The 13,813-nt window shown below is 38.3% G+C and overlaps 1 protein-coding gene across 1 annotated transcript in view; it reads right to left on the bottom strand.

Annotated features, from left to right (window-relative positions):
* LOC126456248 (serine-protein kinase ATM-like) overlaps positions 1 to 13,813 on the bottom strand; it is a 445,804-nt gene that overhangs the window by 131,119 nt on the left and 300,872 nt on the right. Inside the window, exons 42-44 of the mRNA XM_050091998.1 lie at positions 11,847 to 11,915; positions 11,664 to 11,747; positions 8,740 to 8,833 (exon numbers count right to left, since the gene is read on the bottom strand). Coding sequence (XP_049947955.1) covers positions 8,740 to 8,833; positions 11,664 to 11,747; positions 11,847 to 11,915 — 247 coding nt within the window. The remainder of the gene's footprint in view (positions 1 to 8,739; positions 8,834 to 11,663; positions 11,748 to 11,846; positions 11,916 to 13,813) is intronic.

A 13,813-nucleotide genomic window follows, 5' to 3' on the forward strand; every position in this document is an offset into this window, starting at 1 on the left:
AACTAGAGAAAACAGAAATTAGGATGGCTGAATGAAGACTGAAGCCTTCATATGCATGTGTTACTGATACTACAAACACCTTATTTCACAATGTAACATTACACACCCTATCAGCTGCCACCACAACCATAGGGCGGGTGTTTGGTTTCCATTTTGTGTGCCACAAATAACCATTTGATTACCTGAAAGCTGAGTCAGCAGCCACAGTACTATGTGGAATGACAGAGGGGTATTGTTATTATTTATTTGAGGTACATTTTTTATCAAATCCCTACTCTTTGTTGCTGGAATAATCCGTCACTGATCGAACATACTGAAATAAAGTACCTCTTAGCTAGTATTTTAAATATACTGAGGTGACAAAAGTCATGGGCTACCTCCTAATATCATGTCTGACCTCCTCCAGCAATGATATGCACCCATGGTCTAGTGGTACAGTCTTTTATTAGTCATCAAAAGTTCTTGGTCCTGGGTTCGAACCACACAGCTGCTTTAAGCCTAGTCTGATGATGTGTAGAAGAAGAAACAGAGAAACAGGAGTCGATACAAGAGAGATGAGGGATCCAGCATTAAAATCAGAAAAATGACTATTCACATTGGTGTGTAGAATGTATGAGGCTGGCGATACATCATCTGGCTTTCAGAAAACATCATCTACAAAATTCTGAAAACTGCAAGAGCCAACAAGTGCAAAAATTATTGCATGATCATCTTAACAGTTCATGCATCCAACAAGAAAGGCAATTCTGACATTGTGGTTAATAATGGAAACAAGACTAAAGAAAAATCAAGACATAGCCACAGAATTTGTTGACCCACAGAAGTGTTCAACAATGTCAAGTGGTGCAAAATTCTGAGAAAAATAGGGGTAAGCTATAGGGAGAGACTGGTAATATAAAAAATGTACAGCAGTCAAGATGGAATAATAAGAGTGGAAGACCAAGAACGAAGTGCTCAGACTAAAAGGGTGTAAGGCAAGGATGTGGTCTTTCGCTGCTACTGCTCAATCTATACATAAAAGAAGCAATTACGAAAATAAAAGAAAGTTTCAAAAGTGAAGTTAAAATTCAAGGTGAAAAGATATCGATGATAAGATAAGCTGATGACACTGCTATCCTCAGTGAAAGTGAAGAGGAATTACAGAATCCGCTGAATGGGATGAACAGTCTAACGAATACAGAATATGGACTGAGAATAAATTGAAGAAAGATGAAAGCAATGAGAAGCAGCAGAAGTGAGAACAGTGAGAAACTTAACATAAGGATTGGTGATCACAAAGTAGGTGAAGTTAAGGAATTCTGCTACCTAGGGAGCAGAAAACCCACAATGGATGGAGTGAGGACAACATAAAAAGCAGCCTAGCACTGGCAAAAAAGAGCAAAGAGAAGTCTACTAGTATTAACAATAGGCCTTAATTTGAGAAAGAAATTTCTGAGGAGGTATGTCTGGAGTATAGCATTATGTGGTAGTGAAACATGGACTGTTGGTAAACTGAAAAAGAAGAGAAAAATGGCTCTGAGCACTATGGGACTCAACATCTTAGGTCATAAGTCCCCTAGAACTTAGAACTACTTAAACCTAACTAACCTAAGGACATCAACACACACCCATGCCCGAGGCAGGATTCGAACCTGCGACCGTAGCAGTCCCGCGGTTCCGGACTGCAGCGCCAGAACCGCACGGCCACCGCGGCCGGCAAAAAGAAGAGAATTGGAGAATCTGAGATGATGGGCTACAAAAGAATGTTGAAAATTAGATGGACTGATAGGGTAAGAAATGAGGTTATTCTCCAGAGACATGGCAATGAAGAGAATATAAGGAAAACATTAATAAGAAGAAGAGACAGAAAGGTAGGATATCTGTTAAGACATCATGGAATACCTTCCATGGAAGCAGGGGAGATGTAGAGGGTAAAAACTGTACGGGAAAACAGAGATTGGAATATGTCCAGTAAACAAACAAAGGGATAGGCTGCAGGTGCTACTCTGAAGAGAGAGGAATATGTGGGGTATGCATCAAACCAGCCAGAAGGCTGATGGAGGGTGGAAAAAAAAAGTGGAGGGGTGCGCAGCAACTCGGTGTTGCACGGACTCAACAAGTCGTGGGAAGTTCCCTGCAGAAATAGTGAGCTATCCTTAGCTGCGAAACGTTTGCGGGTGCAGGGTTTGTGCATGAACTGACCTCTCTTACATCCTGTAAATGTTCAATGGGATTGTTGTCGTGCAATCTGGGTGGCCAAAAGCATTCACTTGAATTTTCCAGAATGTTCTTCATACAAACTGCAAACAATTGTGACCCAGTGACGTGGCGCATTGTCATCCATAAAAATTCCACCGTTGTTTGGGAACAGGATATCCACGAATGCCTGCAAATGGTCTCCCAGTGGCCAAACATAACCATTTCCACTCAATGATTGGTTCAGTTGGACCATAAGACCCAATCCATTTCCTGTAAATGAAGCCCACACCATTATGGAACTACCACCAGCTTGCACAGTGCCTTTATGAAAGCTTGGGTCCGTGGCTTTGTTGAGCCAGCACCACACTCAGACACAAATAAATTGGCACTTATTTGACCACATCATGGATTTTCAATCGGCTAGGGTGCAACCTAGACTTAGAGAAAGCTTTTGACAATGTTGACTGGAATACTCTCTTTCAAATTCTAAAGGTGGCAGGGGTAAAATACAGGGAGCGAAAGGCTATTTACAATTTGTACAGAATCCAGATGGCAGATATAAGAGTCGAGGGACATGAAAGGGAAGCAGTGGTTGGGAAGGGAGTAAGACAGGGTTGTAGCCTCTCCCCGATGTTGTTCAATCTGTATATTGAGCAAGCAATAAAGGAAACAAAAGAAAAATTCAGAGTAGGTATTAAAATTCATGGAGAAGAAATAAAAACTTTGAGGTTCGCCGATGACATTGTAATTCTGTCAGAGACAGCAAAGGACTTGGAAGAGCAGTTGAATGGAATGGACAATGTCTTTGAAAGGAGGATATAAGATGAACATCAACAAAAGCAAAACAAGGATAATGGAATGTAGTCTAATTAAGTCGGGTAATGCTGAGGGAATTAGATTAGGAAATGAGGCACTTAAAGAAGTAAAGGAGTTTTGCTATTTGGGGAGCAAAATAACTGATGATGGTCGAAGTAGAGAGGATATAAAATGTAGGCTGGCAATGGCAAGGAAAGCGTTTCTGAAGAAGAGAAATTTGTTAACATCGAGTATAGATTTAAGTGTCAGGAGGTCGTTTCTGAAAGTATTTGTGTGGAGTGTAGCCATGTATGGAAGTGAAGCGTGGACGATAAATAGTTTAGACAAGAAGAGAATAGAAGCTTTCGAAATGTGGTGCTGCAGAAGAACGCTGAAGATTAGATGGGTAGATCACATAACTAATGAGGAAGTATTGAATAGGATTGGGGAGAAGAGAAGTTTGTGGCACAACTTGACCAGAAGAAGGGATCGGTTGGTAGGACATGTTCTGAGGCATCAAGGGATCACCAATTTAGTATTGGAGGGCAGCGTGGAGGGTAAAAATCGTAGAGGGAGACCAAGAGATGAATACTCTAAGCAGATTCAGAAGGATGTAGGTTGCAGTAGGTACTGGGAGATGAAAAAGCTTGCACAGGATAGAGTAGCATGGAGAGCATCAAACCAGTCTCAGGACTGAAGACAACAACAACAACAGGGTGCAACCGATATGGTCACGAGCTCAGGAGAGGCCCTGCAAGTGATTTCATACCGTTAGCAAAGGCACTTGCATTGGTCATCTGCTGCCATAGCCCATTAACATCAAATTTTGTCACACTGTCCTAATATATACGTTGGTTGTATGCCCCCATGGAATTCTGTGATTATTTCACGCATTCTTGGCACGCTCTTGACACTGTGGATCTTGGAATATTAATTCCTAGCGATTTCCAAAATGCATGTTCCTTGCATGTGGCTCCAACTACCATTCCATGTTCAAAGTATTTTAATTCCTGTCATGTGGGCTTATTCACATCGGAAACCTTTTCACACAAATCAACTGAGTACAAATGAAAGCTCCGCAAAGCACTGTCCATTTGTAACCTGTGTACATGATACTATTGCCATCTGTATATGTGCATATTGCTATCCGATTAGATTAGGCACCTCAGTGTAAGTTAATTTTTGTAATCTCTTCAATCCTGTCGCAGTCTGTTGCTAAACTTATGAACTTAATATGCATCCTGAGTTCAAATACAGTGAGAACAAATATGGAATGTAATGCAGTATCTCAAGACAGCATTTTATTCACATCAATCATGCATGTAGAGCAATTAGATCAATTCACAGAGAAGCTGTTGTGTAACTAGTTAACATAAAGCAATTATTGTCAAGTTTATTCAGTGAAAGTGAGAAATAAGAAACACAAATTAACAGTCACAGAACTTCGGACTGTGGCAAGGAGAAATGATCACAGTGCTCCTGGAGGCCAATGCATGAACAATGTTGACAGCTCATCAAGTGAATCAGCTGTCCACCTGATGTAGCTACAGTCTGCTACTCTTCACTACAACCAACCTTAGGCAGTTATTTGTAAAATTTTATTCTTCCATAGAAAATGCTGTTTCGTGTTTTATGTTTATTCTTTCTTCGTAAATATGAGTTTGATCTAGATCTAGAGGACATGGTCATGGAAAAAGGTGTTTATGCAATAATTGTCTTTTTCTACGTCCATTACTGGCTGATAGATGTACTCACACAGTGTAGTTAAAATTCACAATATTTTTAACAGATCTTTGTAATGAGTTTGATTACTATTGTTGCTTATTATTCTTATGGCCTTTTTCTGTTATATGGAAAATGTGTTTATACTTTGCGCATTTGTTCCATTCTGATGAACACCATACCATTAACAACATTTTCAAATGTCAGTGTGCATAATGCTATTGCTTGTACCCTTCACTGGAATTTCTAGTCTTGAAAAATCACAAAATTTGGTTGAGAGAAGTTGCATCATCAACCATACAGTCAAGTCCTACATATCCGCACTTTTACATACTTACTGTAATGAAGCTATTTTGGTTTCTCAGTTCTTTCTAAGTTCCATAGCTTATAATCACAACATTTTTACTACAGTGCAGGATGTTCACACATTTACAAAATTAGTACATTATACCAGTAAATATTTGATCATAGACCGATCATTTACATGTTACCTGTATTAATATTAGGAATATAGTTAACCCTTGTCTAAAATGATAAATTAAAACACTCATAAGCAATCCATTCCAAAATTAATTTATTGGGTGAAAATAAATAACACCTACAAAAAATGCAGGAAACATAAACTGTTACTTACCGTAAAGAAGACACGTTACGTTGAACACAGGCTCCATTAAAAGACACGAAGCTTTTGGCCACAGTCTTCATCAGCAAAAGAGAAAGAGAGAAATGTACACCATTCATATACACAACCAAGCACACCTCATGCAAACATGACCACCAGCTCCGGCAGCTCAAGCCAGGATGGATCTATCACATGGGATGACAGCAGATTATGACGACAAAGTATGTTCCTTCAGACTTAATCAAATGTTGGAATGCTTCACAAAATTTAAAGGGTGTCAGCGACAGACATATAAAACATTATATTAACACTGAAAAACAAAAATTCTTCAGGTTGGGGTGGGATACACACAAAAGTTCTCAAATTTGTGCATAAAATAACAAGACACGACTATCTTTAATAAAAAGTCAGTCTTTTGAACATGGATGTTTCCCAGAGGTGCTAAACTATGCGGAAGTAAAACTGCTGTTCAAAAAAGGGTCAAGAGAGGATATGGGAAATTATTGTCCCATCTCTCTTCTCCCAGTCCTGTCAAAAGCATCTGAAACAGCTGCTACCATCCAGATTCAAAATTTTTTTAAAAAATATGAGATTATTTTGAAAATTCAATTTAGCTTCCAATGCGGAAAAAGCACTACAGATGCAGTAAACAAATTTGTTGATAAGATTAGTTCATCATTAGACAATAAGAATAAAGTCACAGGGATCTTTCATGATCTCACAAAAGCTTTTGACTCAGTAAATCATACACTTCGTATCCTCAAACTTGACAAATATGGAATTAGGGGGTAGTACTTTACAATGACTTACTTCATACCAGTGCAACAGGGAAGCAAAGAGTGGTTGTCTCTACAAATGCAGCAAATTACTTTTCCAAATGGAAGACAGTAACACAAGGTCTCCATCAAGGTTATATCCTAGGAACTACTTTGTTTCTATTCTACATTAATGACTTATCAATCAATAAAATGCCCCATTAGTCTTATTTGCAGATGACACTACTGTATTAATTGAAGAACAGGAGCCAGAAACTATTCCTATCAGCATCATCAATACAGCAGATCATTTAGAAACTTGGTTTCATCTCAACACATTAACCCTAAACATCCCAAAAACCCATGTGGCCCAGTTCAGAAAAAAACAGTCAACATCCCAGGATATTAAAATCAATCACAAAAATCAAAATCTAGAAGTCGATTCTGTGAAATTTTTAGGATTGAACCTAGACAAGAATTCAAATTTGAATACACATGTTAGCTATTAAACAAACTATGTAACTTTGCATTTTCAATGCACATATTAGCTAATGCCACTGACATGGACACAAGGAAAAATGCATACCATAGCTATTTCCAGTCATTTATAAGGTATGGTATTGTTTTTTGGGGAAATTTGAGAAACTTAATGTGCATAGTGAAATTACAGAAATAATTGTTAGAAACATGTGTGCTGCACATCCAAGAAAATCATGTTGCCCACTACTTAAAAATCTGAAATTATTAACAGTGTCCTCCCTTTATATCTATGATATTATAACTTTTTTACGCAACAGTTTAGAATTATGTCAAGAGAACTGCTTTGATCACACTTACAATACAACAAATAAAGAAAATTTTATGCTGCCTGCTCATTGTTTAAAATTATATTCTCAAACTCCCCAGTATAAGGGAACGAAAATTTACAACAAACTACAAGCCAAAAACATTCTGAGTATGAACCTAGATTCACTGAAAAGAAAGCTGCATGATACTCTACTTCAGTGATGCTACTACTCAGTTGAAGAATTTGTGAACGATGAACTGAATATTTGAGCAGGATGTAGTTGTATCAATTGTCTTATTATGTAAATATGACATAAGTTACATTAATGTTTAAATCATCTTATTAACCTTAGTGTTATACCAATGAAATTGTATAAACCATATTTTTATGTGTCTCCTATACTCTAATCAAATCATTAGCTTATCTATGTTATGAGACAAATAAACAACTATTCCTAATTCACAGCAATCTGGAGGGGGTGGAGAAAGGAAAGCAGTATGCAGATTACAGGGCAGAGGAATGCTGTCTGATGGAGTGTGCAGGTCTAGGATGTCCACAGGTGCAGTGTTAGGAGGTAGTGGGGCAGGGAGATGGGGAAAAAAAGAGCGAAGAGGAGAGGAGCAGGGAAAGATGGGCAGGTGTGTTGGCAGAAGGCGGCAAACAAAGAGGCTAGGAGATGAGAATGAGGAGGAGATGATAGGACAGATGGGAGTTATGCTTACAACATGTTCTTCGCTCCCATAACTATCCCAGCCTCAATGTACAGTAACATACCTTCCACACTTCCACTGTTGAACAGTTTCCATCCCCTCTGTCTTATCATCTAATTGTCATTCTCATCTCTCAGCCTCTTTGTTTGCCAACCTCTGCTGCCTTCGATCCTTTTTTCCCCGAGTCCCTGCACCAAAACCTCTTTACGCTGCACCTGTTGGCATTCTAGTCCCTACACACACTGCCAGACAGAGTTCCTCTGTCCCCTGACCTATACATTGCTATCCATTCCTCTTCCCTGCCCCCTCCAGATTGCTGCTGCCATCACAAGTGAGAGTTACATTCTGGCGTGAGCTGCTGGAGTTGGCAGTCATGTGTGCATGAGATGTGCTTTCTTGTGTGTGTATATGGGGTGTGTGTTGCTCTGTTACTCTTTTGCTGATGAAGGCTGTGGCTGAAAGCTTAGTTTAAATGTCTTTTAATTGAGCCTATCTGCAACTTAATGTGTCTTTTTTATGGTTGATATCCTTACATGGAGTTTCCATTGCTTGATTTAACACACACAAATAATTTTAGACTGTTTTTAATTTTTGATATTGTCTTATAATCTTTGAAGGAAAACAAAATATTTTACATCAGTGTAATTGTAGTGTTTCTGAATGATCCGTAGGTTCTTCAAGTACAGAAAAAGATGCTAGTAAATGCAGAATTTTGTTTTTATTACACACAACTAAATATTTTTGTAATTTAGCAATGTTAAGGTAATATTTCAGTTATACCAGTCTTTAAACACTAATGTCTGAAAAAGAATTCCATGAAATGTTTTTGTGGTGCTTTATGAGTTACAGTAATACACACAAAATTAAAGAGTACAGCTGAAAAGAACACCGTACAAAAGGAGTCATTGCAAGTGTTGGGAAACACAAAGAAATGGAAAGCAGCACAGAAATGTACACAATATCACCATTAGCATCCTGAGCGACAGTTACTACAACCACTCAAGCGGATACAGTAATTGTTTGCACTATTGTGTTAATTATAGATGTATTCGGAAGTAAACTTTCCACAGTAAACAACAATTCACATCTACTTATATCTCATACAGAACAGTACATTTAGAAAAAAATACCAAAATATTAATGTTATTCAGCTGTAAAGTGTATATTTACCTCCCACAGAATATGCTGCAGAATTTGTCCATTTTCCTTATCATTCCGACATATACTTTCAAGCAGAGACATCTTGTCTGTGTCCATGGGAGATCTGCAAGATTATTAAGACTTCAGCTTGTGTTTGAGGTTCATTTTATCATTTATTAGACTCTTCACATCATTAAGAGAGTGGTCAAAGTTTTTTAAAGCTGAACTTTCTGTGACACGCTAATTCTAAGTGATGACTAAAGTAATTAATTTCTTCTTCTAATATTATGTTTCTGAATGTTAGCTGTTGTTTTTGAACTGTGACTGACTGTTGACAATAAACTTAATTTCAGAGTAGATGTATTGCAAGGTTGTGGTCGGTATGTCCAACTGTTTAAAGAGTCAAACAATGGAAAATTCAGGATGGAGCAATGAAAATATTATGAAAAGGTAGACTGCTACTCACTATACAGAGAACAAATGGAGCCGAAAACAGACACAACAAAAAGACTGCTATACATTTAAGCTTTCAGCCGAAAGGCATTTTTCTAAAGTAGAAAAAAAACACACACACACACACACACACACACACACACACACACACACACTCTGTATAACAGTTTTTTTGCTGTGCCTGTTTGTGATTCAATGTCTCTTCTCTATGGTAAGTAGCAATCTACTCTTTTCATAATATTGTTTAAAGAGGTACCTAAAGAAGTTCTCAAATGGCCATCATATGTTTACCTTATTATACATTTCTGAGCCCTTCTTTTTAGATCAATAAAGTGTTCCCCAGAATATTATGCCATTAAAAATTAGTGAGAGAAAGGGGAGAAGTAAGTTGAACTTCTGAAATTTTTAACTCCGAAGTTTGTAATCACTCATAATGCAAAAGTTAGGAGCTAAAATGTTTAAGATGATTTATAACATGTAACTTCCAGTTCAGGTTATTATCAATACAAACACTCAAGAATTTGGAATATTCTGTGCATTCTATCGATTTTCCTTCATGCATTATTTCAAGTGGTATGGTAAAGTCAGTACATAACTGACAGCATATTTGCAGAAAACCAGTTAATAAAAAGAAAATTTTCCTTATGTTTTTGTGTATCGGTTACTTGTATCATCACAAGAACAACTATTTTAACTTCTTGATATATGGGTGATTATAATTAAGCTTTCCCTATTTAACACTTTATAACAGAGAAATGAATTACCAGACAAGTGACAAACTTGGTAGCATTAACGTACAGAGTATGGGGTACATGATTTCTATGTGTCACAGCACCACCGTCCAGTTCCAATTATGGCCACCAGGTGCTGTGGGCAGTCATTGAGATTCCTAGTCTCACACACCTGACCGGTCACAGCGCACTTGTTGACGTGTCAACATGAGTTTGGACAAAAGGAGCAGGGCATTATTGGTGAAGCTCTATTATCAAAACAACAATAATGCTGCAGCTGCACTTCGAGAATATTACCAGCTGAACTGATTACAGAAGGGTCCGCTTTCTCCAGCTGCTGTGTGGAGCATGATGACGAAGTTCGAATCAAATGGAGAACTGGACTTCGCTCCAGAATTAGGCGGACGACCAGTTGTACCACAGATGGTTGATGAAATTGCTGTTGCTATGGCTGACAATGCTGCACGCAATTCCTGATGATCAGGCAATGTGCAAGCTGTTTCACAACAGTTGAACATCCTGTGGTCCACTGTACAGAAGGTACTTCGAACCATGCTCAAATGGTATCCGTACAAGATCCATATCGTATAGCAGATTGCACCACAGGACGCACAATGCCATATTGATTTGGTTCTCCACTTTATCGCAAGAATTGGAGTTGACGAGGGCTGGCCCTGGACCATACTATTGACAGATGAAGCTCATTTTTCTCTGGCAGGTGAGGTGAACACACAAAATTGTTAAGTGTGGGGATCTTCACCTCCACGGCTACGTTCGTCATTGGCCCATTCTTTATTGAATAGTTTGGCACTCAAGGACCAAAGACGTGCAGTGTGACTGGAACCCGTTACTGCGATATGCTTCGCCAGCATAGGACCCGCCCATACATCACTCGTGAAGTTCATCTGCTCCTCTTAAACACATTTGGAAATGATTGAATTATCAGGCAATCATTTTCAATTGCTTGGCTGGCACAATCACCTGATCTCACTCCCTGTGATTTCTGATAATGGGGCTACCTGAAGGACAGAGTTTACCAAGGGAACAGTCATATGTGCTGATCTGAAGTGCAGCATATCAAGAGAGGTAGTCAGGATACTTATGGACATGCTTCGTTCTGCTGTGCAGAATGCAGTCGTGCGCTTTCAGACTATTCTGGACACTGATGGGCTCCATACTGAGCCACTTTTGTAGCAGTAATGGTACTGGAATGTAATGGTGTGATATACTGGAGCAGCACATTACAAGTGTTTCGACTGAACTGATTCTCCATTATTTCTCTTCCCCATGCCCTTGACATTAATACTACCAAGTTTGGTTCTCGTACGGTAATTAGTTTCCATGTTATAATGTCTTAAATAGTGAAAGTTTAATTATAACTACCCAGTACAATGGCAGGTTATTTACACACAACAAAGAGCACACCCAACATTGATCCCTGAGGAATACGTTCTGAGTTTCTTAATATTTTTCAAAAGGGGGACTGAATCTCACAAATTTTGCCATACTGTGAAGTAGTGAAAGTGGCAGCCAAGAGACAAATGTCAATTCTTCCACAATCCTCCTTTTATAATTACCAGTGAGGAGCATTTGCTACGGCAATGTTGCTATATTGACATTTTTACTCTTGCTGCCATCACCATACTATCGTAATGAAACAGTCACAGATGCATATCACTGACATGGTTTATTTGGCACCACATTTCTTGGTTCACAAACCTGCTATCAATGTGGGTCACTGATGTTTAACAATGGAGGTGTGGCTGCTACGTTGACAGAGTCTCGGCAATTAGCAAAAGAGGATATATGCCTAACAAAGCAATATGGAAATTGCCGGAAGGCTTCTGATTTCTGCTGATTGAGGGTACAGCCAGAATGACATGGAGAAGTATGCAGAAAAGTGAAGTGGGCACCTTATGCACTTATTCCTCTGGCTACCATTTGCATTGGTACCAAGTACAGCAATACTCCAACAGAATGTGTGTGAGTACAGCTGAGTGGTTAACTACTACTGATAACACCCTGATTTTAAAAGCAAATTTATGTGTGTTGAAGTTGTAATTGGTAAGATACACACAAAATTTCAAGGTCGGTTGAAGGTATGAAACATTGAGATAAAACTGCAAATGTTTGCCATTTCAAAACTGATATGTGAGACCTCTAATAAGAAAGACTCAGAGAAACAAGGTAATAATTTAAAAGAACACATTAAAGGCACATTTTACAAAGCCAGTTTTTTTTAAGCCGTAAGTCTTTTAATTAGTTTAAAGGTGTCCTCCATTTTATCCTCTCTTATGTTAGGTAACTATTAAACCCAACATCATCTGTAATCTTTGTTGCATTTTATAATCCTGGTCTGTCTGTATTACTTCCCCACCCCCCCACCCCCCCTCTCCCCCACTAATGCTTCTTTAGGTGCCACAGAACTATTTCCAAATACCTCAGCAGATGTCCCATTAATCTGTTCCTTTTTCCGGTTAACATGTACTGTTCAAATGTTTTTATTGCCTATTCATATTAGTACTTTATCTCCTCCTTCCACTCTTAACACTCCTAAACAGCAACACATTTCAAATGCACCCAGTGTCATCATCTCTGAACTTCTCATGATCCCTGTTTTACTTCTATGGAATGCTGTGTTCCAGGTGTACACTTCCAGGAACTTCCTCCTCAGTTCTGCATCGACGGAGCTCTTTTATCTAAGAATAGATTCTTCACTTGTGCCAGTACTTCTGGTACCTTTGTTCCTTTGGCTATCCTGTACAATCCTACTTCCTCTGGAGAGTATTTTCATTTCTGCCACCATTGTGTTGTTCCCATTTTTTGTTGTTAAGCTAGTCACTTTTCTCTTTTCTAGTACTCTTTACCACCTTCATTTTTCTCTGGTTCATCCTTACACTATATTCTGCACTAATGCATTCATTTCTTCCAACAAGTCAAAAGAAAGAAAATGTGTGTGTGTGTGTGTGTGTGTGTGTGTGTGTGTGTGGGCGCGCACGCATGTAGAAATTGCGTCCCACAAAGACATTTTTTATCTGAAGACAAATCCTCCTATTTCTGTGTTTCCGAATTTGGCTATTAGGGGTTGACTTTCCAAAGACAATGAAAAACACTTTTTATTTTGGATATCTAACCCAGAAGTCAAATACCAGTTCTAACAGATGTAGCATTAAAAATGATTTATTAGTAATTTAATAATGATTTATTTTTAAAAATAACTTTCAGCCACTATTTCACCCCTTAGTAGTTGAATTTCCAAAAATGCTCAATCAAATAGTTTTTTTTTAATTTCTGACTGAGAAACCAAATACCAGTTTTTGTACTTTTAGCTATAGAACTGCCTGAACAATGACATATTTTAAAAAATCCTCTCATCCATTGCTTCACCCCATTAGGTGTGGAATTTTGAACGATGCCTTATTATTTGATGCCTAAAGTATAAGATGAAACATCCTCTCATCCAGTGCTTCACCCCATTAGGGGTGGAATTTTGAACAGACCACTACTAAACAATGCCTACAGTATAAGATGATCACCCTCCCCAAATTTCAAGTTTTTGTCCTTAGTGTGTGATAACGAGTCAATGAATCAGTCAGGCCCTATTTTGCCCCCTTAGTAGCTGAATTTCCAGAAACACAAATACATAAAAAAAAAAAAAATCCTAACAGAGAAGCCACCCACGAATTTGCATAGATATAGCTTTAAAATGCCTTAGTGATTATTTAATAATGATTAATTTTCAAAGCAATTTTGACCAATTATTTCACCCCATAGGAATTAAATTTCCAGAATTGCTGAAAAACATATTTCTTTACTTCTGACCAAGACAGCAAATATCAACTTTCGTAGTTATAGCTTCAGAACTGCATTAGTAGTGACATATTTTCAAAAACCCTTTCATCCTCTATTTCACACCCACA

This window comes from Schistocerca serialis, chromosome 2, assembly GCF_023864345.2.
Source record: "Schistocerca serialis cubense isolate TAMUIC-IGC-003099 chromosome 2, iqSchSeri2.2, whole genome shotgun sequence".
NCBI lineage: Eukaryota > Metazoa > Arthropoda > Insecta > Orthoptera > Acrididae > Schistocerca > Schistocerca serialis.